The 26893-nt window shown below is 46.9% G+C and overlaps 1 protein-coding gene across 16 annotated transcripts in view; it reads left to right on the top strand.

Moving 5' to 3' along the window:
* Tpm1 (tropomyosin 1) overlaps positions 1 to 26893 on the top strand; it is a 29760-nt gene that overhangs the window by 1180 nt on the left and 1687 nt on the right. Inside the window, exons 2-10 of one of the 16 annotated variants that reach the window (XM_048333199.1) lie at positions 459 to 584; positions 13317 to 13450; positions 16055 to 16172; positions 17513 to 17583; positions 17837 to 17912; positions 18835 to 18897; positions 19516 to 19585; positions 20914 to 20992; positions 22719 to 22912. In XM_048333199.1, the coding sequence (XP_048189156.1) occupies positions 459 to 584; positions 13317 to 13450; positions 16055 to 16172; positions 17513 to 17583; positions 17837 to 17912; positions 18835 to 18897; positions 19516 to 19585; positions 20914 to 20992; positions 22719 to 22722 (741 nt within the window). In that variant the 3' untranslated portion in view covers positions 22723 to 22912. Of the gene's footprint in view, positions 1 to 63; positions 190 to 458; positions 585 to 4777; positions 4962 to 13316; positions 13451 to 16054; positions 16173 to 17512; positions 17584 to 17836; positions 17913 to 18340; positions 18417 to 18834; positions 18898 to 19515; positions 19586 to 20913; positions 20997 to 22718; positions 22913 to 26893 lie in introns of those variants that run through there. The other 15 variants (XM_048333198.1, XM_048333204.1, XM_048333202.1 and 12 more) reach the window with 15 other exon arrangements.

Genomic DNA, 26893 nt, shown 5'->3' with positions numbered 1-26893 from the left:
GGCCCGCACCCGCCCGCCCGCCGCTCGCCGCCGTCTCCCCCACCCCACCTCGCCAACCCCAAGCTGGAGGAGGACATCGCGGCCAAAGAGAAGCTGTTGCGGGCGTCGGAGGACGAGCGGGACCGGGTGCTGGAGGAGCTGCACAAGGCGGAGGACAGCCTCCTGGCCGCCGACGAGGCCGCCGCCAAGGTACCCGGGGCGCGCGGCGAGGCGCGGCGCACGAATGGCTAACTCTTGTTCTCTCTCTCTCTCTCCCTCCCTCCCTGTCCTTCCCTGTCTCTGTCTGTCTCTCTCTATCTCTCTCCTACTGTCTCTGTCCTTACCCTCTGCGCATCCACACCCTCTCCCCGCGCCCGGCGGGATCACGCTGCCTGCTGCACTCCCTCCACCCCCCCACCCCCCCTACCCCCCCCACCCCCACTCCTCCCGCACCCCATACTCCACGGCCAAACTCCCAGCTGGAAGACGAGCTGGTGTCGTTGCAAAAGAAACTCAAGGGCACTGAAGATGAACTGGATAAATACTCCGAGGCTCTCAAAGATGCCCAGGAGAAACTGGAGCTGGCAGAGAAAAAGGCCACTGATGTAAGTGCAACGCTACGCACACCGCCTCCGCCTCCCCTTCCTGCCCGGCAGTGGCCATTGCTAGGGGTCACTAAGCAAGGGGGTCCCCAGAGGGAGACCCATCCTCCCCGCTGGACACCTTGCAAGCACAGCCTGGCCCTGGCCCAGAGCACTGAATGCCGCCTCTGACTGCTGTGGCTTATGATCATTTATATTTCATCCATTCTTTTCTCTCTTCGTCTCTTCTTGACTCCCTCTCTGGGTTTGGAGGTGGGTGGGGGAGAAGTCTGGAGAAAAGAATTGGGGACATTGACATTGTAGGAACTCCCTGAGGTGTCCTGACTCAGGATGTGTGTCACAGGGGAATACCTGGTTTTACTTCCTTCTCTCTTCCCTTTTGCCACCCCCCAAGTGTGTAGCTAAGCCTGATTTGGGGTAGTGGATCAAGTCAGAGTTCTGAGGATTCTAAACTTAGGTGAGCAGGTGACACCATAGTTCTTAAGATCTGCCTGGGAAGATGATACTTGCTTGGGTCTGCAGTCTGTGAACACTGGGTCCAGAAAGTAAGCAGGGAGTTATATATAGCTCAGTGCTTTATATGGTATAGTGAGCTCCCTAGCTACCCCTGCCCCTCCTGCCTGCCCCACCCCCACCTGTCAGCCCTCTGACAACCACCACATACTTTCTGGGCCTACAGTTCCAAGAGCATTTTTTCTCCCTTGCCCTTTGAGATAGGAACTATAGAGCTTGCCTCTGAAAGTCAAGCCAAGGATTAGATTTCCAAAGGGCTGACTTCTTTTCACACTGTGGAATTCCATTCTAGAAGCTAATTAAGCCTAAAAGCCCAATTAGAAAAGAATTCCTTAGGAAGTGGATAACAATTTCAAGAATGTATGAGCACTAAAGAAAATTATGTCCAGAAGTTAAACACTACCCCTCCACACACCCCAGTACAACTGCAGAAATTTTTTATAAGAGTAAAATGCAAATTACAAAAGGATCTTAGGTTTTGAAATAAGTACAGGCTTTTGGTAGTGTGAAAGGAAGATAGTGCATGGGCCAGTATGTTCTGTAAATGAGAGGTCCAGATAAAGGTTACTTGGAATCTGAAGAAAAAAGAAATTTGCAGTGAAAATCAAGATTTCCTGGAAAGGGAGCTTAGCTGGTCAAGTACTAATGTAGCTAAAATATTTGCATTGTAAACTACTTGGCTTTGGAAAAAGAGCCAAACCACTCATAACTCCAAGTCCACTTTGTATAATGTGAATCAGATGTCTGATACATGGGAGGCTGGGTGCTCTTCTCCCCCAAATTCTCCAGCAGGACGTTTATTTAGCTTTTTCAAAAGAACCGCTCCTTAGATCATGGGGAGATATTCCTTATAAGGAAAAGAATGCAGAGAATTTGAAAAGAGCTCAGTAAGAGTGAAGGCCCCGGGAGGGGAAAAAAAAATGCTACTACTCCTTTTGGGGGTGTGTGGGGGAAATAATTGTAACTATGCAGTGCTATCATATCTTTATTGAAAAGTCTTCATGAAAGGAGGGGCCATAGAGCTGGGGAGTGGGGTTAGAAGTGGAAAGGGGCAGTTTAAAGTCAGCTGTGGGGGTGGAGTCATCAAGGGAGGGAGGTGCTTGAGTCCCATTTTGGTGCCTTTTATCCTGTGGCAAACTGTCCCTATATATGGTGAGTTTGAGTGCGTGTGTGTTTCTTTTGGTTAGTATTTTCCCTTTTGAAGACATTTTAGGTTGTAGATTATAGAGATGTTGAAGAAGTTTGCAAAGAAATGTTCTTTTTAGAGTCAGTTAAAAAGTGTCAAGACATAAGGAGGAACACACAGATGTCACTAGAGAAAGAGAGGGAGGAGAGAAGTCAACTTCCTGGAGTGTTGAGGGTGAGATAGTTACTAAATCTCCAGTTTTCTATTATGACTACTACAACCTTTATTTTTCTGATTTATCAGAATACTTTATAAATCCTATTCCAGAAGTGGGTTTTCTTTTCTAGCTTAAAAGGTTATCACTTGAGAAGTAGCTTATGTATATGTGTGTGTGAATGTCTTATATAGAAGATTCATATATATATATGTTTCCATATATATGGAAAGTTGTCTTATATAAGTTCTATAAAACATATATGTTACAAATAAGACATATTAGGTGACTCATTTACCTTGGCCCCAGCCCTTCCCCAATAATAGTGATGTATCTGATATATTTATAAGATGTCACTCTTTAGCTTCTGTAGGGCTGTACCTCCTAAATTAGTGATTCTCAACCTTATCAAAACGTAAAAATCAAGCTCACCCCTGTAACCCTAGCTACTTGGGAAGGTGAAATCTGAGGATCCCAGTTCAAAGACAGCCACAGAGAATCTTAGCTCCAATTAACTAGCAAAAATCAGAAAGTGGAGATGTGTGACTCAAGTGGTAAAGTACTGACCTTGAGTGAAACAGCCAACCAAACAAGAGTGTAAGACCCTGAGTTCAAGCCCAAGCACAGGCACAAAATAAGCAAAACCATAATCAACTAGGGAGGTTTTAAAACTCAGGCTGCAGCCCAGGCCAACTAAATTGTAATCTCTGGGGGGATGGAACCCAGGTGGCAGTATCTTTTAAATACCCTGATGCGTCCAACCTGCCTGTCAAGCCTGAAAACACCTGTCCTAAACTCTTCTCTAATGACATCAGTTAGAAAATGAACTCACCTGAAACTGCCATCCTCAGGTGTTTGAAAAGCAGGACATTAAGTCACTCGTTGGCTGCTAGGAGCATTTTGCAAGGAGCCAGTAGCGAGCTTCCTTGATTGCCTCTAGAGGTTACCAACTACCCTGTCCCCAATGTTGGAAGCCCAGGGGTTGTGGGCTCTGGCCAGGCAGGACCAGACCAATTGCCTAGAAACAAAGCTGGAGGCTCCCCCTGCTGGATGTGAGGGGCCCTTGCTGGGAGGCCTCAGCTGTGCGGGACTCAACAGAAAAATCTGAAAAGCCAAGACTTGCCATTGAGGCTTTGGGGAGAGAAGGTTAGCAGAGGTGTTTGATGGTTTTGTTTTTAATCGAAGGCAGGGGGTAAAAAAAAAAAAATTCCTTGAGATGTGGAAGGGCATTTTAAAACACAGTCCAAGGAGGGAATCAAAGTAGTGCTTCCACCCATTGTTTGGGAACCAGGTTGTTTTTTTTTCCCCCTCTCCTAGGGCTCTGGTGCCCTTTTCGGGGAACCTTTTAATGGCATCCCAGAACAGCTCACATCTGTGGGATTCCTGAAGATCTCGGGCTTGTCCTAGAGCAGATGCTTGGGTGGCCCGAAGACTGTAAAACTGTTTATGGTTCCCAGCCCAACTCTTAAAGCAGTATCCATGTATTAATTATAGGTATCGTTTGAGATCTTGACTGAACACAAGGCATTGTGAAAAGTGCTTTATATTATTACATGGTTCTCATAAAAAGCCCTGTGGATAGACTTATATTAATTACCATCACTTTTACAGAGGAAGCCCAGAGAAGTCAAGTTATTGTGCCCAAAGTCACACAGCCATCAGGACTTAAGACTGCATTTAGAGCAAGAGCGCTATGCTTTGTAGATTCGTGTTTTTCACTGTCTTAAGATAGTGGGGGTACGGATTTTTTTGGGGGGGTGCTGTGCTTAGGATCTTGTGTTCTGGGGTTAACAGCCAGAAACGGTTTGCTTAGGGTACTTTCAGGCCGCTAAGCCCCTCCAGTCTCCCTCCCTTCCTGGGCGTGGGAATCTGGGCGTCCCCGAGGCCAGCAGGAATCGCCATCGCCTTAGGCAGCCAGATCCACGACCCGAGGCCCCAAGGGGGCGCGGGAGACCAGCCCGCAAACTGACCAGATGACCCTCTCCTCCTCCTCCTCCTCCTCCTCCCCCCCACACCCCCTGCACCGGGGAAGGCGGGACGCGCGCGCCCCCTCCGCAGCCTGGGGCATGCGCAGTGCGCCGGCCGCGAGCCCCGCTAGCTCCCGGGGTCCGCCAGGCCCCGCCCCTCCCGCCGGCTTGGCCCCGCCCCCGCGCTCGCGCTCCCGCCCGCGGTTCGTCGGCGCCATCCCCTCCGCCCCCCACCCCCCTCACCCCGCTCAGGCCGTGACTTCCGGGCTGCTTCAGGGCTGCCGGGGCGCCGCCGCCGCCGCCGCCGCCGCCGTCCTGGGCGGGGCCGGGCCAGGCCGGGGCTGGGCTGAGCTGGGACCGCACCAGTGCTTGGCGGTTGCTTGGGGTGTAGCAGGCGGCTCTCTCTTCCCGCCGCCGCCGCCCTCGCCATGGCGGGGAGCAGCTCGCTGGAGGCGGTGAGGAGGAAGATCCGCAGCCTGCAGGAGCAGGCGGACGCCGCCGAGGAGCGCGCGGGCACCCTGCAGCGCGAGCTGGACCACGAGCGGAAGCTGAGGGAGACCGTAAGGGACACCTCCCCCCCTCCCCTCAGGAACCCCCACCTCAGGACCCTACCCCCCCCCCATCCCTCCCTCCCTTCCTCCGCGCCCCCCGCGCTGCACCTGGCGCACCTGGGCCAGCTGGCACCCAGCTCCGGGGAGGAGCCCAGCCCGCCCTCCCGCCCCCCCCCCCCACCACCCCGCGGCCTTTCTTTTGCTCTGTAACTGCTGGTCCCAAGTCAAAGCTCTGAGTGGGTTTAGGAAGGTTCTGGAAAGTGGGGAGGGCCTCCATTCCTGGGGTCGTCGGCATTGGTTTCCCCCCTCCGCTCCCTCAGATCCTTGGAATGTGCCCTTTAGATGAATAGTGGGTGCACTGTAGACTATTGGGTGAGGCATTGGAGCCTGGGGAAATACTGGACCCCCACCCCACCATCCCTGGCGACTTAGACGGAGGGCCCCGGGTTCTGATAGGAGAGCCAACTTTTACCTGTACCTTTCTTAACCCGGGGTCTTTAACCAGGTTGTCTACAAATAGCTGTTCCTTTGTTACCGAGTTGGGTGGGGGGGGGAGAGAAGTTGGACAAATGTCAGGAGCTCTTGGGTGTATTCTCCTGCCGAGCTTCCGTCCTCCTTGTTGAATGTAATACCTGGCTTCCTCTCTTCTCAGGCAAACATATCCAGCGAGCCAGGAACAGGATTCCAGAGGGAGTTTAGATATTGCGGATGTGTTGATTTTATTTTCTGAGTGCATGTGTTTTAAATCGATACTCAAAATACACCTTGGGAATTTTGACCGGCAAGATAATTGGGTGTCCAGCTGTGTTTAGTATACACTGGGCTATTCTGAAGTGACTGGAGCCTGGTTAAGTGTTTGTATTGGCTTCTATGGCTCGCCTCAGAAACTTAAGACGTATTTTGTATAAAACAGAAGCAACCAGGACATTTCAGATAAAATACAGTAATAAGGAAATCAGACAAAAGGCAGTTTTCTAGAGAACAAGCCACCAAAAGCTCCCCGCATAGCCCAATGTCTCTGAACTTGGCTTAGCTAGTAAGTTTATTCCTATTCCTATTTCCTCTGTGCCTGGCTGGCAATTTTCCTTGAACCACTAGAGCTGATAGAACATGACTAAGATCAAGAACTCTGAACCTAGACTGGCAGGATTTGAATCTTGACTCCTCTCCTGAGGACTGTGGCTAACCTATTTGTGCCTGGGCTCCCTAACTATAAAATATGAACCAGGGTAGGAGTGTGGCTTAGTGATAGAGTGCTAGTTCAAGCTCCAGGACTGGCAAAAAAAAAAAAAAAGTGAACCACAATGGTACCTACCTGCTGGCTAAGGAGGTTCTCTGTGGAGCTGGGTGCCACAGAGGTAATGGAGTGTCCATAGACCTGTTATTAAAGCTGCCCCACCCAGCATTCCTTCTCTGCAGTTCTTCATCCAGCAAAGGCTTTTCAAAATGGCAAAATGGCCAGCTCCCTTCACTACATGGAATACTTTCTGTTGAATGCTTTTAACTTTTTTTTTTTTTTTTATGCCATTGCTAGGGCTTGAACTCAGGGCCAGCACTCTATCCCTTAGCTTTTTCGCTCAAGGCTGACATTCTCCTCCTGAGCCAGCTCCACTTCTGGCTTTTTTTTTTTTTTTTTTTTTTTTTGCTGGTTAATTGGAGATAAGAGTCCGGTGTGCTTTTTCTGCTTGGGCTAGCTTTGAACTCCTGATCCTCAGATCTCAGCCTTCTGAGTAGCAAGGAATTATTACAGGCATGAGCCACTGGAACCTGGCTGCTTTTAACAATTTGGTTTTTTCTTGGGATTTGAACGGCGAGGGAAGTTGACAGACTGAACATTTGGAATGCTCCATGGTTTTTGATGTTTGTGATGGAGGGCGAGAACTCCCTTCAGAGAACAGGAATGTATGATCCTGTAAAGGGTAGCCTAACCCTGGTGAGTGATGTTAGACACACAAGACCACATTTTATGAAGGCTTCCTTTTTCTCATGTTTGCCTTATACTTTGTGTGTCATTTTTGAAGCCACAACTCCTGAACCAGTTGGCTAAGCTCAAGATTTTCATTCTTTGCAAGGCTTTATGTCCAAAGTGGTTTAAACAAGTTCTTATGTTTCTTCAAGTCTTGGTATTGAAATTCATCCATGTGGGCAGAGCTTGAATACTGGGTAAGACCATTGAAAGGAGAATTTCAAGTTGAAGTGTTCCTAACTTCTGAAGTGGGAATTCCATGTAGCTACTTTTAGGTAGTGTTCTTAGCTGTGAGTTAAGCTAGCCCTAACTGTTTCTTTTGGCAGTGAAGATTGACATTGAGTAAGAAAGCCATGAAACCCTGCAAAAAAAAAAAAATTGGAGAGTTGGCCTGAGTTCAGCTACTCAGCCATTCAAACAGGGCTGTCATTAATTGGCCCTGTTAAGCCAGCACTTACCTTAGCTAGCCTTTATTTCCTCCTGGTTTGTTTTTCCAAGGTGTGTGGGCCCTCACAGTCCTGGAATAAGACTACTTTGCTTGATGTAATGGCTAACTGTAGGTCTTAGGGCCATAAGGGTTTTGTTTGTTGTTGGGTTTTTTTTTTTGTCTTTTTTTTCTTATGGCAAGAAAAAGCTAGTCCTCTTCCCTCCTTTCTGGGTAGACCCAGCAAGTGAGGAGTCTTTACAGTTACAGCCAGTAAGTTCTTAATTAGTAACCTTATGAAATCATGGAAATAACCATTTTTCAAGATTGTTTTTCCCCAACCTTTCCTTTTCCCTCTTTTGGAGCTGGTAAATATATCTGAGACCAGGAAACTGGGACTAGGCATGTGTGCCTGCACTAGTACAAGCTTCCAGAGCGGCTGTACCCGGGGTGTGTACTGTACTGTGAATTTCCGCTTTCCCTGGTCGGCATGGCAAGGCATGGGCCACAATACCCTGTTCATGTCTGCCCTCCCTCATTATGCAAATATTCCTCATCAATTACAGGCTCTGGCACAGATCACAGATGGAGGAGGTTGTGTTTATCTGCTCTCTCTGGGAGTGCCCCTCCAATGTCACCCGTGGTTGGCTTTTTTTTCCCCTTTTCCTTACCATATAAGGGCAGGAGTTTAGCTTGGCCGTAGTCACTTGGTCTTACGTAGAATGTTGGGTGAAACCTTCTCTTACAACTTCCAGTTTACATAAACTAAAAGGATCTGACCTTTGGTCATCTCATGCTCCATTCTGCTCCGGGCAGGACTTTGAAAAGCCTATAATACTAATCTGTGTTCTATACTGGCTAAAACATCTGGAGTTAATGAAAATGGGCAGGCCTTGTAAAGTTTCTTTCAGAACTGACATGGCACAACATTTTTGCCGTATAGAGATGGGCACACTCAGATTTCTGTATTTCTCATTGGGAGAAATGGTGTTGAAAGTACCTTGTTTTTTGAGTAGGTAGCCAGTTTCCTATTTGGGGGTGAGGAGAGAGGTGGGCATGGAGGGAGAGCTTGCCCTCGACCTCTACATGTAGGTAGCTAGTACCTGTGGGAGGGTAGGCAGGGTGTTCTTAACCAGCCATTTTCAGGAAGACATTGTCTATGGCAGCAGGCTCTTCCTGAGCAGCTCACATTCTGTGCTGGGACACAATGGCACTTTTGAAATAAAAAGAAACTAGCATCCCAGTGGGAAAGACTCTGCTGGCAGTGTGGACACATGGGCCACTTTGAAAAGAAAGCTAACCAGTTCACTAAGGGTGATTTACATGCTTAGAAGTAATTTGCATCCAGGGATCTTGACCCTCCCCCAAAGCCTTGCAGTCTTAGGTCCCGCTTTTAAATGACAGGTGATGTGTGGCTGTGGGCTGGTTCTGACAGAGGCAGCAGCAGATCCTTAACACCCACCCAAGTGCTGTGATGACCAGAACACCAGAAACCAGAGCCTGTCAATGGGAGGGCTGCAGGTCTTCAGAACACAGCCTGTAATAACTGGAGTGGGGGGTAAAAAGAGAATGGACCCTAGTTGTGACATTTAACTTATATTCAATTGTAAGGAACTGGTGAAATTTCCTGTTAGACCAGTGTTATAGAGCCTGTAGCCAGAACCCAGGACCTCCCCAGGAGGAGTTTGTAGGAAGATCCTAAGCAACTCTCCACTCCCTGGCCTGCTCTAAAACCTCTGGATCAGAAAACAGATGTTTCATGTCCTTAAATTAGCTACGTACTACCCATTAGGTTATAGATTAGGTACTCTTGCCCCTTAGGTTAGCTTTCCATTTTACAGTCTTATTAATAATGCAAGGACTGAGATGAGTTTTCTAACAGCTGATTTGAAGCTTGAGGTAACTGTCCTGGTCTTGGTCAGGATCTTTCCCTATGGGTCCCTCTTGAGGAATTGGGATGGGGGGTGGCAGTGGAGAACTTCCCACTCTGCTGTCAGATGTGACAACGGTTGGGGTTGGAGTGGGGACTTAAGAATCCATCCCGAGGCTTGCATGAGGCCAACTGGAGGGAGGGGAGAACAGAGCAGCACCCCAGGAGTTAGGGCACTTGGATTTCTTGCATTGGTGATGGATAACCTGAATTGGTTTAGTACTCTGGATGAGTCCCCCCACTCCCCCCCCCCCTTGATTTAGTAGACCTGGGCTTTTCCTCTAGGATAGGATGTGACAGCTTAGGGGAGGGAGGAACAGAGGAGAAGGTTTGCTTATTTATAGTGGAGGTTCCTGCCCTGCCTCCTTCTCCTGACTTCTTGAATCAGAATCCCTATGAGGGAGATCTGGGAGGGTGTGTGTGTGTGTGTGTGATTCCCAGTGTTGAATGGTATCCTTGGAGGACAGAAGCCTTAGTGTTGAATGAGCTAGCCAAGTAAGAGGGAGCACAGAGTGATTGAGGAGGGACTTTCAAGTAGCATGATCTTGTATGCAGAGGCAGGAAGGAATACTGGGTGCCGTTGCCTTCCTCCCTGGGGCTTCAGCTGTATGAGGAGTTGGGGAATGAAACCTAGCTGTCACCCATTCAGAAAGTTATTTCCCCAGAGCCTAAACAGCTGTCCCTCTATGAGTACAAAGTCCTTGAGGTTTGGGCCCAGATCTAAAGCAAAGCATGGAACTTTGCTGGCTACAGAAGTGTTGTGAAAATCTTGTTCAGATCTGTGATAGGCTGCAGCATCTGAAACATGGAAGGGTTTTTGCTTTTAGAGAAAAAGGTTTTGAGCACATGTTTGGGGCTCCTAACAGAGACTTTTTTTTTTGGTGGCCATTTTGGTTTCACCTTTCAAGATCATTGGATCATTTCCATCCTTCACCCCCAACTCCCCTCCACCCCCATCCCTTTCCCCTCCACAAAAGGAATAGATTTCCACACAAAAATGAAGCAATCTAACCAGACCCCAAAATACACCTATAATGTATACATCCTTCCAACATGTTTTTTTTTTTTACCTATATGAAGAATGATTTTTTAACTTGTCATCCCTGCTACCCTCACCCTTCAGAGAAAACAAAGGGACACCAGCTGTCACCTACCAAGTCACCCCTCGCCAGGTGCGGTTACCTCCTGCGCTGAGGGCTGACTGGGTGGGTGCCTCTCTGCAGCTCACTGCACACTGGCACTGCTCCCTGCCTCCACTAGCCTTGACTCTGTGGTCATTTTCGTTGAGATGAAAGTGTCTTTGAATGTATCCAGTCTTTCATCTTGGTTGCACATGCCTATTTACCTCTTCCCCAGGTGAGGCTCAGCATTTAAAATTCTACCAATCTGGGGCTGGGGATATGGCCTAGTGGCAAGAGAGCTTGCCTTGTATACATGAGGCCCTGGGTTCGATTCCCCAGCACCACATATACAGAAAACGGCCAGAAGTGGCGCTGTGGCTCAAGTGGCAGAGTGCTATCCTTGAGCAAAAGGAAGCCAGGGACAGTGCTCAGGCCCTGAGTCCAAGGCCCAGGACTGGCAAAAAAAAAAAAAAAAAAAAAAAAAAAAAAAAAAATTCTACCAATCTAGCCAAGTGTTCAGGAATTCCTTTGACTGGAGGCCATGACACAGTATATACATTTGACTTCACCATGAGCTGGAGAAGCTAAATACCTGTTTCACTTACTGAACCCATGCTCTGCAGAGAATGTCTTTCCTAGTTGTAAGAGCTGACAGTGCAGTAAAGACAAGAGATGTATGGAGAGAATTTAGCATGGGGACTTAGGAGCCCAGAACCCTGGACAAACCACCTCACAATGAAGGGGTGCGGGGAGGGCAGATACCAGTGCCTCATGTCTATAATCTTAGCTACGTAGGAGGCTGAGATCTGAGGATTGCAGTTTGAAACCAGCCTAGGCAGGAAAGTCTGTTGAGACACCAAAAAAGCCAGAAGTGGAGCTGTGGCTCAAGTAGCAGAACACTAGCCTTGAGCAAATAATATTCAGGGACATCGCCCACGTCCAGGACTCTCTCTCACACACACATACACACACAAAGAATGAGCAGGAGCAAATAGTACCCGACTAGTTCCTGATCTTCTTCATGTAATGGTAGTGATGGTAACAGCAGCCGCATGTGGTGGTGTTCATTTTGTAGTGTTGGGGTTTGACTTTTGAGTTTTGCAGCTGCTAGTCAGGGACTCTACTGCTGAGCCATGACTCCAGTCTTTTTTTGTTCTGATTACTCTCTCCTCCTTTTCTTTTTTAATTGTTATTATAAAGGTCACGTACAGAGATGTTACTGTTTCATAAGTCAGGTAATGAGTACATTTCTTTTTGGAAAATGTCACCCCTTTCTTCACTCTCCCAGTTTTCCTCTCCCATCCTCACCAACAAGTTATATAGTTCATTTTCAGCATAGTGTCTAGTGAGTACCACTGCTACATTCATTCACCCTTTGTCCCTCCATTTCTGTTCCCCCCGTTATGTCCCCCAAAGACAGATAAATGAACAAACAAGACAATATGTTCTGATTACTTTTTTTTTTTTTTTTTTTTTGGCCAGTCTCGGGCCTTGGACTCAGGGCCTGAGCACTGTCCCTGGCTTCTTTTTTGCTCAAGGCTAGCACTCTGCCACTTGAGCCACAGCGCCGCTTCTGGCCGTTTTCTGTATATGTGGTGCTGGGGAATCGAACCTAGGGCCTCGTGTATCCGAGGCAGGCACTCTTGCCACTAGGCTATATCCCCAGCCCCTGATTACTTTTGAGATAAGGTATCTTTGCTTTTGTTATGGTCCCCCCACACACACACACACATCAAAGCCTGTTCTATGATCCTCCTATTTATACTTCCCACAGTATCTGAGATGACAGTATCTGGTGTAGGACACCATACCTAGCTTTTTCTATTGAGATGGGGAGGGCAGGGGTCATGAACTTTTTTTGTCCAGGCTGGCCCAAAACCTGGCCCTTCCCATGTTTTTAGGATTGCAGGTGTCAGCCACTAGCTTCAGGCTTCCTGTAGTCTTTAAATGGCCATTATCAGGATGCTGCAAGTGATCTCAGAAACACAGTAACAAGTGTTTAGGATAGTTGTCATTATTGTAGCCCAAAAAAGAAACATTGTATCTTCAAGAAAGAAACATTGTAATTCAAAGGTATCATCCAAGTAGGAAAAGAAAACATTGTATCCATGTTATTTTCTCCTTAGTACTTTGATTCTTTTTCTTGTAGCTACTTTGACTTGCTAGAAATTCCAGTAGGCTGAGGTCCAAAACACCTGCAGATTTTATTTTGACCTTGTTCCAGTGTGACTAGTGATTCTAAAGGGTTATGGAAGAGATGAGGTGAGGTGGGGGCGGGTTCTAGACTGCTGATCTCCATAAGGTAAGTAGTTTTGAAATCATTGCATGCTAAGGCTCCTTTGAGAAGGTGGCTCAGGGTTGGAAGCATGGCTCAGTTGGTAGAATGCTAGTTAGCCAATGAGCAAATGCATCAGGTACTGAGTTCCAGTCTCAGTCTCTGAACAAAGCAAAAAGAAAAGAGAAAGCAGCTCAGAGAAAGAGTCAAATGAAATTCCTGATTCTAGTTACTGACCATACTGCTTAACGGCTCATATACCTGAGCTTGGGACATTCTGTTGTCTCTGCACACCGCCCCCCTCCCCCCCAGTAATTGTGGGGCAGTGATAAAACTGTTCCCCAGCATCCAAAGAAAGCCAGGAAATCTGTGGGAGAAATCTCTGGGAGTGTTTATTGCTTGTCCATTTGTCTGACGAGAATTGTGCATCTACATTTGTGCTTATCCAAGTATGATGCTCACTCTGTAAATCATCTTATGCACATATCTCAGAACTCCAGAGTTAGCCAGGGCTCATAATGCACTTAAAGATAGCTAGCTCACCACCAGGCCCAGACTTCCTGTCTGAAACAGTCCCTGCCACTTCCTGAAGGTACCACCCTCAAAACTTTCTCTCCAGCACTGACATGCCTTTCACTCTCTGCCTAGGCTGAGGCCGACGTGGCTTCTCTGAACAGACGCATCCAGCTGGTTGAGGAGGAGCTGGATCGTGCTCAGGAGCGTCTGGCAACAGCTCTGCAGAAGCTGGAGGAGGCCGAGAAGGCAGCAGATGAGAGCGAGAGGTGAGAAGGCTTCATCCAGCCCCTGTAGCACAGCCTTTCCTCCTCGGGGGATGAGCTCTGGGGCTTCTCTGCATTATGAGGTTTAAAATTTTATGGTCCTTGGAGGGTGGTGGGTGTAGCTCAGTGGCAGCATGCTTGCGTAGCATGCACAAGGCCTTTGGTCCCGGGGACTTTACATTCCCTACTTAAGACACCTTCTGGGCTGGGAATATGGCCTAGTGGCAAGAGTGCTTGCCTCGTATACATGAAGCCCTAGGTTCAATTCCTCAGTACCACATATATAGAAAATGACCAGAAGGGGCGCTGTGGCTCAAGTGGCCGAGTGCTAGCCTTGAGCAAAAAGAAGCCAGGGACAGTGCTCAGGCCCTGAGTCCAAGCTCCAGGACTGCCCCCCCCCAAAGAAAAAAGAAAAAAAGACACCTTCTGTATGTAAAGGCATGATTAGATTGTAAAAAGGTGAAAGATCGGCTGGGGATATAGCCTAGTGGCAAGAGTGCCTGCCTCGGATACACGAGGCCCTAGGTTCGATTCCCCAGCACCACATACACAGAAAAAAAAAAAAAAAAACGGCCAGAAGCGGCGCTGTGGCTCAAGTGGCAGAGTGCTAGCCTTGAGCGGGAAGAAGCCAGGGACAGTGCTCAGGCCCTGAGTCCAAGGCCCAGGACTGGCCAAAAAAAAAAAAAAAAAAAAGGTGAAAGATCTTCTTGTCATCCTCACAGCACCAATGAGGGAGACAGACATGCAATTCTGGAATACAAGGAATTCAAGGGATAGAGACTCCTCCTCCTCCTTTCCTCACCCCCTAACCACACAGGCTTTGTAATTTAAAAAATGCACCAGGTGCCAGTGCCAGAGCCAGGTGCCAGTGGCTTATTCCTACTCAGAAGGCTGAGATACAAGGATCCCAGTTTGAAGCCAGCCTAGGCAAGAAAAGTCCAAGAGATTCCTATGTCCACTTATTCACCAAAAAAGCTGGAAGTGGAATTGTGTGGCTCAAGTGTATAGTTGTCAGCCTTGAGTGAAAAAGCTAAGGGATAAAGCCCAGGCCCAGTACTGGCACATGCATGTGCGTGCACACAGACACACACACATCAAGGAAGCTTAGACATACACTCGTCAAATAGGTGGAAAATAAAGGATCTGTAAAAACAAAACATAGCACCTCGTACTCAGTACACATAAGACACATGTGTACATGCAGGTGCAATCCACCTGCCTCTACCTGGCTCATTGCAGTAAGGGAAAACTGGTTCCCATCTAGACCAGCCAACGTGTTCTGGAAGGCTGACCAACTCAAAGTAATGTGTTTACCACATTGCATAGACACACCCCAGGCAAGACTCCCATGAGCATTCTGCCAGCTGAGGGATGGCATAGCTGGGTGAGGCTAAAACACTGCAGGTGAACCTGCCTGTGCTGTGCCCTGGGCAGGGGTTGAGCTCCCTATTTCCTGCTTCTTAGTGTGCTTCAGGAACCTGAAGTGTGTACGTATGGTGGTGTTGCGGCTGACATCTTCCTGAAACAAACCAGCCAGTGAACCTGGCAGCCAGTTAGTTATTAGGCACTGCCGGGAAAGGACTTGGGAGATCCTTCTACTCCAATCCCTGGTTTTATAAAGGAGAAAAACTAGGCCTCAGAAATTGACATCGCCTCTCCAAAGGCTCACTGCATACTTGTGGCTGAGCCAAGACTAGAACCTGGGTCTCTAGCACTTTTATCAAAAAACAAAAAAAAAAAAAAGGAAAAGAAAAAGAGTGCTATTGTTTTCTTAAAATTCCGATCTGTCAGTCCCATTATGTTATTCCATAAATCTGTAAAATACCAGATCAGTTAATACTTTTTGATATGTAAGATTGTGCCACAGGACCCTACTATGCACATCAGCAAAGAAACAGTGTCAGCCCTGTGTCTCCACATTCCTGTTTAGAGAAAATTCTATTACAGACAGAACTTACAGTTTCTTCCTTTTTCTTTTTTTGTGCCAGTCCTGAGGCTTGATTTCAGGCCTGGGCGCACTGTTCCTTAGCTTTTGTGCTCAAGGCTCTACCACTTGAGCCACAGCTCTACTTCTAGCATGTGGCGGGGGGGGGGGGGGGTGGTGATGTGGTGTGGTGTGTGGTTAATTGAAGCTGAGTTTCATGGACTTTTCCTGGGCTGGCTGGCTTCAGTCCTAGGATTACAGGATGAACCACTGGTGCCCAGCTTAGAACTTAGTTTCTTTTCTGTGGAAGAGATATATAAAGATAAAATTTCCTGTGTTCGTGTCTTAGTGTGGATCTGCTTTCAAGCAGTGCTCTACCTCAGAAAGGGGAAACAATTCTTTTATATTTAATAAACCCAGATGGCTTTTCTTGTTTCCTTGCTTCCTAGATTCAAATAGGTTTCTGACATTGTACCTTTAACATTAGGTTTTGCCCTTACCCAAAGTGTATGATTGCATTCACAATGAGAGGAGTCCTGCTTCATGATTCAGAACATGGAAGTGGCTCTGTGCTCTGTTCTGATCTGCCATCCTCACTAAGCCTCGCCCGGGCACAGCAGTACACAATGAGTTAAGGAGGTCAGCTCTACATCTTGGTTTTCCTGTTTTGTCTTTCTCTCCAGAGGCATGAAGGTCATTGAAAGTCGAGCCCAAAAAGATGAAGAAAAAATGGAAATTCAGGAGATCCAGCTCAAAGAGGCAAAGCACATTGCTGAAGATGCCGACCGCAAATATGAGGAGGTCAGATCCTGGGGCCCAGAGTCTTGTGGAGTTCCAGGAGTGGCCTGAAGGGAGCAGTATTGCAGTCTTGATTACTAGATGAAGCACTCTGCCTCCTTGGCACAGTGGGTGGTTTTAAAGGAAATATTTCTTTGTCTATTGAAATTGGGTCTTATTTTGAGCCTACCCAGGAATCTCGGGTCTATCGTGAAGCCAGTCAGTAGCAATAGGAAGAAAGATCAAAATTTCTCCCATGGGCTGGGGATATGGCCTAGTGGCAAGAGTGCTTGCCTCATATACATGAGGCCCTGGGTTCAATTCCCCAGCACTACATATACAGAAAATGGCCAGAAGTGGCGCTGTGGCTCAAGTGGCCGAGTGCCAGCCTTGTGCAAAAAGAAGCCAGAGACAGTGCTCAGGCCCTGAGTCCAAGCCCCAGGACTGGCCAAAAAAAAAAAAAAAAAAAAAAAATCCTCCCATGTCCCAAAGCCTAGGACAAAAGTTTTTGGCCAGGGAAAGGAAGAGTTGAACCCTTGAAAAAGGAGGTTGCGGTGCTGTCATGGCACAAGTTGTTATTGCAATGGGGTTCGACTAGCAGTTCATCCAGTTCAGGCCTCTTGGAGACCATGAGCTGTGCTCAACAGAATCAAGGAGTCTCCTCTTCCGGGGTGGTAGAAACCCATTGTCAACCTAGGTCCTCCTCATCAGCTGCTGGACACATCCCCATGAAAGTGACCTGTCTCATTTGAGCCACCATGACTGTCAGTTCTAGTTTTACCCAGCATTGTAAACAAACAACAAGAGATTTCATCTTTTTCCCTGTGTCACATCATGGCTGTCCTGGCTCTCATCTGCATTCTTGGTCCAGGTTATTATTCTCTGCCCACTAATTTTGAACTGCTTCAGAGGAGCCTTTCTTCTCTCAGGTTCACTCTGCCTGGATGCAGATTTGCATCAGTGCCCACTCCCGTCATGGTAGTGCCTCTGCATTCCTTTCCAGCCACCCCCACAGGAGAAGGCTGATGGGCAGAACTAATGTTAGAGAAGCACCTAGGGTTATTTTCAGGATTTTCTTAGCAGTCTCCACCTCTTCAGTAGAAAATGTGTCATGGCTCATCAAACTGCTATTTTTGAGACTGCGGATTTCGTATTTGTCATTCCATGCTCTGGCCTCCCTATGGTATAATTATACAGACGTCAGCATGCGACCATGATTGTAGATGGCCATTCTGGGTCTTGGTGGGCACTCAAGAGCATGGTCATTGGAGCGAGGAGAATCTGTCTAGACAAGAATTTTGGCTTTCTCCCCCCCAAACGCACCAGCTCCACGGTGTGTATGTACTGTGCTTGTCCTGCTGCAGGTTGCCCGTAAACTGGTCATCATTGAGAGTGACCTGGAACGTGCGGAGGAGCGGGCTGAGCTCTCAGAAGGGTAAGTGGGCCGCTGCCCCGAGGCCGTGTGTGGGGTGCTGCGGAGCAGTGACTAAACAGCATGACCTTGTGGCCGCTGCACATTGACCTGTTTCCATTCCGCCTCCTCCCGTGCACATGTGATGTGGACAAGCCACGAGCGTGGAACGCGGAGGAGCCAGTGGAGTGTCTGTGTGAATGCGTATAGCACTGCATGCCTTACCTGCACACTGATTTTGTGAATGGCCTTGTGCATTTCCTGTGTCCACTAACAGCCAAGTTCGACAGCTGGAAGAACAATTAAGAATAATGGATCAGACCTTGAAAGCATTAATGGCTGCAGAGGATAAGGTACTGATGGCTCATGTGTGGTTCCTAGGTTTAACTGCAACCCAGCTTCAATGCCTCCTGGTTGGTTTGGTGTAACCACTGCACCTTCACTATACCTCTGCTGTTTATATCTTGCTTTGAGTGCTTTCTCTTGGTCCTTTATGCTCCTTTGTTTTTCCCCTTCGTAAGTACTCAATCACTCTTCATGGCTGCCAAATCAGAAGCCAAATTATCACCCTGGATTTTGTCGCCCTGCTTTTCCTCTGCCGTGAGGCTGGAAGGCAGTGTCTTTGTGAAACAGAGCCTTTTCACTCCTGATGGTTTGGCTACTTTAAGGCAGCCCTTCGTCTCTAGGATTCGATTTTCATTTTTTCCCATCCCTCTCCTTTTTCTCTCTCCTTTCCTCTGGCTTGTCCCCCACCCTTTCTGCCTCTGGTGGAAAACATTAGCAAATGTGCCGAGCTTGAAGAAGAATTGAAAACTGTGACGAACAACTTGAAGTCACTGGAGGCTCAGGCTGAGAAGGTAGGCCAGGAGCGTGGAGTGGGGAAGACATCATCTTTTCAGCATGGCTGCCACCGGTGACAATAGCCCAGGTGGCACTCTAGTAAATGACAACATTTTGACATGATTTCCTGATGGCGATTGCAGAGAACAGGATTTAAGGTGTTTGTAATAAAGAATGTATTTTACGTTGACAGGTCGTCAATTTAATTTAAGCACAGTGCCAAGTGGATAGTTATCTTGTTCTTATCCCGTGTAAAACAATAGGCAGGAAAGCAGAGAATCTATTGTAGCAAGCCATTTGATATTGGAGGTTCTGTTACCTGCGAGGAGATCCTTAACATCTGTTGGCTGGGTTGGCACAGTCTTGTTGTTAGAAGGCATGAGGACCGACCAGGAGCTACAGCTTGACATCTGGAATGTTCTTTTCTAATTACAGTACTCACAGAAGGAAGATAAATATGAAGAAGAGATCAAGGTCCTTTCTGACAAGCTGAAGGAGGTAATACTATAGGAGAATTTTGCATGAAGCCTACAGGATTTATATATTTATTTGTCAGTCCTGGAGTTTGAATTCTAGGCCTGGGTGCTTTCTCTGAGCTTTTTTTTTTTTTTTCTCCTCAAGGCTAATGCTCTACTACTTGAGCCACAGCTTCATTTCCAGCTGTTTTGTTTTGTTTTGAGTAATTAACTGGAGATAAGAATCTCACTGGCTTCATTTTCAGACTATGATGATCCAAGCCAGGGTTATATAGAGCTAGTCTTGGAATTAATGTGCTCTGTTAGCTTCCATCACTCTCTCAGTAGTGCTTTCAGATCCATTTCCTGAGTGATGTCCTTGAGTTTCATGATCTATAGCTGATAGAAGTATGAAATTTGGGGCTGGGAATATGGCCAAGTGGAAACAGTGCTTGCCTCGTATACATGAAGCCATGGGTTCAATTCTTCAGCACCACATATATAGAAAATGGCCAGAAGTGGCGCTGTGGCTCAAGTGGCAGAGTGCTAGCCTTGAGCAAAAAGAAGCCAGGCACAGTGCTTAGGCCCTGAGTCCAAGGCCCAGGACTGGCGTGTGTGTGTGTGTGTCTTCCCAACTTTGACTCCATTTAAATCCTTATAGGCTGAGACTCGGGCTGAATTTGCGGAGAGGTCAGTAACTAAGTTGGAGAAAAGCATTGACGACTTAGAAGGTAAGATCTTAAACTTAAAAAAAAAAATTAATCCTTATGGTTGAATTCTGACCTGGCGAAGTGGTTGTCCAACCCATGTTCATCCACCATGATCAACTTTGCTCTTGCACCTTCTACCTAACTATCCTGTGACTCTTAAGCTCTTAGTCTGGAGTCCTCAGTTCTTGAGGTGACTGGTTAGCTATCAGACCGTGCATGTGTCTGCTTTAATGGCAAATGCCATTCAGCCCTGCCTCATGGTCCTCAGAAGCAAGCCTAAGTCAGTATCTGACGAAGGTGCTTACATGTAAGGGTAGAGGTCTATTTTGTGTCTTTAGTGATTCCTTCCAATTGTCAAACAGTGTGAATTTTAAATATGACCTATCTTCCAAGTATGAGTTCAATGGAAGGTCTTGCAGTTTTTAAGTTATTCATGAGCAAAATGTTCTATTTTATCATAAAAGGGTATGCTGTGGGAGTCAATAGCACATTGTATCTTGGGAGTGTCCTGAAGCATCTCTCCCCTAAAGCTTTTAGGTTTTACTTAAACAGCACCCACTCTATCTCATAGAAATCTTAAATGTTAGACTTTGAGGATTGTGATGGGTTACCTGTGAAAAGGAAAACAAAACCTCTAGCAATGGCAGAAGTGGCTGGGGAAGGGGAAACAGTTGGCAATAACCCAGGTATGGTTGCTAAGCAACCAAGGCAGGAAACATCACCCTAAAAAGTATGGCTGTCCCCTTTGTCAAGCCTCCTGGAGCTGTACCCAGTGGCCCAAGTGGGAAGAAGTTTAGGTGATACTAGGGAATAAATAGACCAGAGGGTCTAGTTTGGTCAGGAAGTTAGTGGCTTGAAGGTGGAGCCAGTTAAGAATTTAGTCACAAATGCTGTCTTTGGAGTGTTTTTCCCACTGTTTAAAGCTACAGGTGTCTGACAACCCTGGGGTTATTAAAACACAGCTTTGTTTAAAAAAAAAAAAATGTTCCACTACTCACCAGGAAAGACAGTTGGCCTACCGTGGCTTTCTTTCAGGTTTAACAAAAGTCACTGATATGCCTGCCATATTTATTACACTTTTTCATATCGAGTCTTTTCTCGTTTTATTTTCTAATGGGTTTTGTTCTCTTTGTTTTTGTGTTTGTTTTTTCTCCTCAATTTATTTAAAACCAAACCACACGCCTCCTGCACTGGCCTCCTGCTGCGGCTCCACCTCCCCCCTCCATGCATTGCCTTTTCTCGCTGCGCTGCTGCCGTGGGGGGATGGCCCATGCCCATCCTCCTTCCCCCTCCATTTCTCGGTCACTCTCCATGTCCTTGCATCTCTGCCTTCCACTTCCTGCTCGTAGATGAGCTGTACGCTCAGAAACTGAAGTACAAGGCCATCAGCGAGGAGCTGGACCACGCTCTCAACGATATGACTTCCATGTAAATGTCCATGCACCCTGCCTGCTCCATCAGCACCCTCCTGCTTCTATGATGAGCTCACCCTGGCTCCTCACTCCCACTCCATGACCTCCATCTGCGCGCCCTGCTCTCTGCTTTCTCTCACAACCTGGGTGGCCCTTATCCTTTTTTACATTGTACCAATCTAAAGGCCAAGTAGATCAGTGCAAACCATTATCCTTAGAGAATCCTTTTCCTTTAGAAACACTGATCTAGTTTGTTCCCACAAAGTAATGAATATTGAATTCTTGGAATAGAAATGGCCTTACAAACTAGTCTTTTTTAAGAAATCCACTAAAGCTGAGTGCCACTGGGTCTGTAATCCAACCTACTCACAAGGCTGAGACCTGAGGATCCCAGTTCAAAGCCAACCTGGGGAAGCAAAATCCATAAGACACATCTCCAGTTAACCAGCAAAATATTTGAGTGGAGCTGTGGCCCAGTGGTAATGAGCCTAACTGACAGCACCTGGGCCCTGAGTTTCACGTTCCAATTCAGGGATAAGAAAAACAAAAATTCAGTAGACTCAAGTAAAACTAGAAGGCCAATCTGTCATGTGGGAACTTTGGAAAAAATACCAAAATTGGTTTTCTGAGATTCTATGAAGTACAATTTGACCATTTTTATAAAAAGCAATGTAAATGTAAGGAAACCTTAAAGAATAAGATAATCAAAGGTCTGAGGAAAGGGAATTAAGCTTGACCCAGTGCAACCTAAAGAATCCTCTGGAAGCACATCTCTGCCTCACAAAGTAAGCACACTGCTAGTTAACCAAGCCTATAGTTTTCTTGTTTACAGTAAAAGGAATTAAAAGTCCCCACTGTAAACATTGGACACTACCTGTGGCAAAGATATGGGAAACACAACAGCTTGTGCAGCTTGACTTTGGCATTCCTCCCACGAGGCTGTAATGTTAAGTGAATACCTTGTTCTCAAACAAACTTCGAACATACACCACTAACAACATATTACTAACCAAATTTAGACATTAAACTTAACTTGCCTCTTTTAAGTTCTAACCTGGAGTGTTTTCACACTGGGTTCCACTAATGCTGAACGTGTGACTTTCTAGGCTCACTTGTTAGTTCTTTACCCGCACAGAGAACCAAGTAGTTTGCATGTGCTTTGGCCTTAAGGGCTGTACTATCACAGCCCTTAGAGGCCTAGCAGTCACCATGGAAACTGTGCCTCTTCTCCCTCACTTGGAAAGAGAGGGGTCAGCTCATCTACCTCTCTGGTCCTCCCCAGCACTAAAGTGCCATCTATGGGGAAAACTTGGCATCAAATATGGTGAGATAACCCCAAGAAAAGTTTGAGGTGGTGGAGGTATGGCTCCAATGGTAGAGGCACCCTCCAATTAACAAAAAGCAAGCATCAGATGCCAAGTTCTGACAAAGTCCATGAGACATGGATCCCAATCTCATGCAAGAAAGGTTTTGCCTAAAACTGACTTTTAAATCCTGTTCCTGGGTCTTCCCTAAAGTTGACTGGGGATAAATAGGACAAGTCTGTCCATACCTTAGTGGGCAAGGATGGATTGACCCCCAGAGAGGTCGGCACCACTTCTGCCAGCAGTAGTAGGTTTCCCACATCTGCTTCTCACCTGTGTTTCAAGTGCTGCTCTCATCTGTTAATTTGGTTTTCCCTTTCATTTGTTTTTGCATTGTGCCACTTTGTTCTTTCTCTCCCATCTTTTGTCTTCATGCAGATAAGTTTCTTTGCTTCACCTCTCTCAAGACTCCTTCCTCCAGCTGGATGTCCCATCTCTCTGAGTTCTGCGTTTGTCTGTTCTCCAGCTGACCCTGGGTTTTCTTTTAGTGCCCGCCCTAGGGCCAGACACATTGCTTTCTATTGTTCGGGAGCTCTTCATCCAGTGTAAAATAAACACTGTAGTAAGCTGTTTCTGTTTGCTATCCTTTTTACTTCTTATTTATTGACATTTCATCTCAGTACTGAATAAAACTATAATTGTGCTTCTTGTACTTAAGGGTTAATTTCTGACTGCTGCTTTTTTCCCATCTGAACATTCTACATTAATAGCAAGAGTTTTGTTGTTTTGTTTTTGTCTGGACAGAGTCTTCACTATGTAGCCCAGGCCAACCCTAAATTCACAATCCTCTTTCCTCACCCAATGGTTGGGATTACAGGTGGATACTACCACATCCAACTGAATTATCAAGTGTCTCTAAAGTAGTAGTTCCTTGTGGGGACTTGTAAAAATAGTTCCTGTGGCTATATCCCTGCCAGAGACCTAAGCATCTGTGGGTTTAGAATGCATTTTGGGCCAAGAATCTCTGCATGGGTGAACAAGTGTTTGTTGGGACTCAGAAAATCTGGAATGAGCAATGTTTTGCTCTGCCAGAGGTCTAAGGGGGTGTGGTGACCCTCTGTGTTGATAGGGAGATGGCCCTGTTCAGAGAGGGATGTGGCTAGTTAAGAGATGGCTACAGCCATCCCATGACTCCCTGTACTAGGCATTCACATATGAAAAAAGTTGCTGAGGAGTAGACATTCCGACTGTGGCCTTGTCCTTTTCCTTGTTCTAGCTCAAGGAGATCCACATACAGGTGTCTTCATTTTCATCAGGAAAATGACATTTTAGGCAATACACCCACATTGGTATTGGTTGGTTGTGGAGCTTGAACTTGGAGCCTGGGCACTGTCCCTGAGCTTTTTCACTCAAGGCTATCACTCTACCACTTTGAGCCACAGCACCACTTCTGATTTTCTGGGGGTTAATTGGAGATAACAGTCTCACAGACTTTCCTGCCCAGCCTGGCTTTGAACCACAATCCTTAGATCTCAGCCTCCTCAGTAGTTAGTATTACAGGCAGGAGCCACTGGTGCCTGGCACCTCATATATTCTTTAGGTAGGGTTGTACTGGTATTACCTTGGGTTTAGTAGCTGGGATTTCCTCCACCCTCCTCCTTCCACCCCCATTTGTGAACATATAAAAAACATATAGCCTGGGGCTGGGGATATAACCTAGTGGCAAGAGCGCTTGCCTCGTATACATGAAGCCCTGGGTTCGATTCCCCAGTACCACATATACAGAAAATGGCCAGAAGTGGCGCTGTGACTCAAGTGGCAGAGTGCTAGCCTTGAGCAAAAAGAAGCCAGGGACAGTGCTCAGGCCCTGAGTCCAAGGCCCAGGACTGGCAAAAAAAAAAAAAACATACAGCCATTACAGTTGGTGCTAATCCCCCAGAAAACAGAATAAGTGGTAGAGTTCACAGTACAAAATGTATTTTATGGGGCTGAGAATATGGCCGTGGCAAGAGTGCTTGACTCATACATGAGGCCCTGGGTTCAATTCCCCAGTACCACATATACAGAAAATGGCCAGAGGTGGCGCTGTGGCTCAAGTGACAGAGTGCTAGCCTTGAGCAAAAGGAAGCCAGGGACAGTGTTCAGGCCCTGAGTCCAAGGCCCAGGACTGGCAAAAAAAAAAAAAAAAAGTATTTTATTTGGTCTTTGCTATTTGATGCCACAAACGGCAAGTCTGAGTTCTTTTTAATTTCTTATTTTCAATTGCAAAATTAGAACTTTAAAATGAACTTTAGCTTCTTAGTTCCCAACATTTCTTGTCTTCAGCAGGAAGGGTCTGTTCCTCTTGTTTCGATCACACACCTGTTTTGTGCATGGTTCATTGTTAGCTCAGGAGGGCTGATGACCACTGTCCCTAGATAAATATCACCAGCCCTGGAGACAGTGTCAGTCACTCTGAAAAGTCTTTAGAGCAAAGAAAATGGTTTTGTATTAAAGTGTCTTAGTAATGGTGAGATAGACTCCTAAATTCATAATCTGGACATTGTCTCTCTCAAGAGTACCAAGTCCTCTCCAGTTTCCTCTTTTTCTTTTTCCAGAGGTTCCTTGTGCTCACTTTTCACCTTGATTCCTGCCTTGTTTTTCAAATTCAGAGGAACAGACATGACCCTTTTCTGGGTCATTGTGCCCTAGGGAATTTTCTAGAACCAGTCTGCAAGTTCTACTGAGCAAATATGAGTAGTGTCCATATGGGGTATGGGAAAGTAATGGATGGGAGATGCAGGCTGAGGTGCTCCAGAACAAGTACACAGAAAGGGGGTGAAGATCCTGGGGGCCCAGACTTCTCATGAAGAGGGCTAGCCCGAGGCTATAGCTGCTTCAAAAACCCAAACTGAACCAGACCAGAATCACTGCAGGGTCTTGAGTACCAGTGGTCTTGGGTAACTGGAGCCTATGAGGAACAGGTGTGTTCGTATGTTTGGTCCCTGTCGTCAGGGCCCCTAGGCCCACCAGCTCACCGGACCGCCCCCAAGAAAGCAGAAGCTAATTCACAAGGATTCTCTGTGGTCCCTCTAAAAGTCTTTTGTTCTAGCTAGACAAACATTTGGGCTCAGCAAACCATCCTGCCTGTGTCAACACTTGCCCAGGCTGACAAGGGTAACCAGCTTAGGAACAGGGTCTACATTTGCAACCCCCAAGCACATGCCACATTGCTAGGCCAGGGATGTGAGAAGAGATGAGCTAGGTATCTTGTCCGCACACAGATGAGTGAGGTGAGTGTGAACTGGGAGCCACCTGGAGGAGGTGACAGCTGTGATGTGACCACACAGATAATTTGGATGAGCATGAAGGACAAAGCAGCAGATGTTGAGTATTACATAAGGAGCACAGCCGCCTCCTCCCATGTATGAGTTAGCAGAACTCCCATTTCCCAGCAGGCATGGGGGCTGGCTACATTTTTCCCAGCACCTGGATTGGTAGCTTTCCAATATCATTAAGTAGACTTTTCAGATCCCTTGTTATGGTCAATGTCAGTGAAAGCAATCATACGTCTCCCAGCTTTTCCTGTGGAGTACCTATTCTTGTCAGTGAATGTCCCCAGGATCATCAAATACCAATTAAGTTGTATTTGGCAAATGCAGGCCTTCTCACTGGTCTTCACGCAGGTGTTTGCGGGGTTATCCACATCCATTGGCACCAAACATGATTGCCAGGCTATCCTCTTGGAGTAAACAGATGAATTCTGCTTCAGTGTCAAGTGGAGATGATGGAGATGTTCTTTTGCTATCTGAATTACACACCAGGAAAGTTGGATTAGCATTCAATAAATGTCCCCTGTATCCTGACGATTGGGAAAGAACAGGGAGATTCATTGTGTCACTCCTTCGTTACTGTCTGAGCAGAAAGCCCATGCTGTGAAGGCAGGTGTTGGGGTGCAGGAAGAATGGACAGGAATGGGTAGGTCAGGGTCTCCCCAGAGAGCTTCGCTGCATCTTGGGAAGGTATGGTTGATGCGGATTGGCCTGCAACTGGGCCTCAGTTCCCAAACCTGCTGACCATGGCTGGGTTCACAAGATAGTTTAGTGAGGTACAAGAGACAGTTTCCTTCCCCTACTCCTATTCCTTCTGTCCTGTACCTCCACGAAGAGATCCTGGCCTGTCTTCATTCTTTGTTCTTGCCTACCCTTGTAAGGGACAGGACAGATGACCTGTGGTAAGAGTAGATTGTTGAGGGGGAGACCAGTTGCTGTCCTTCCTGAGGTATCTCTGTGTTCTCTATTAACTGCCTCTCACCAAGTCTTCCTAACCTTACCTCTTCTTTCTGTCTCCTCTTTTCTGCTAACCTGCTTGCTGACCTGTACAGATCAACTCTACCAGCAACTTGAGCAAAACCGCCGCCTAACTAATGAACTAAAGCTGGCTCTGAATGAGGATTAAAAACTATTAAGTGTGAGGAACTTGGGCTGAATTCTAGGAATGGCACCCATGTGTGGGAAGTGTATGTAACTGAGACTGTCCAGCTTTCTGTTGACAGCTGCTCAAAGGGAAAGGAGTTGTGACCTGACCTGGGTTGCCCTCCATATCCGAAGCAGTGACATTATTTTAGCTCCCCA

This window comes from Perognathus longimembris, chromosome 23, assembly GCF_023159225.1.
Source record: "Perognathus longimembris pacificus isolate PPM17 chromosome 23, ASM2315922v1, whole genome shotgun sequence".
In the NCBI taxonomy this organism is placed as follows: Eukaryota; Metazoa; Chordata; class Mammalia; order Rodentia; family Heteromyidae; genus Perognathus; species Perognathus longimembris.
This window is presented reverse-complemented; position numbering and strand designations above follow the sequence as displayed.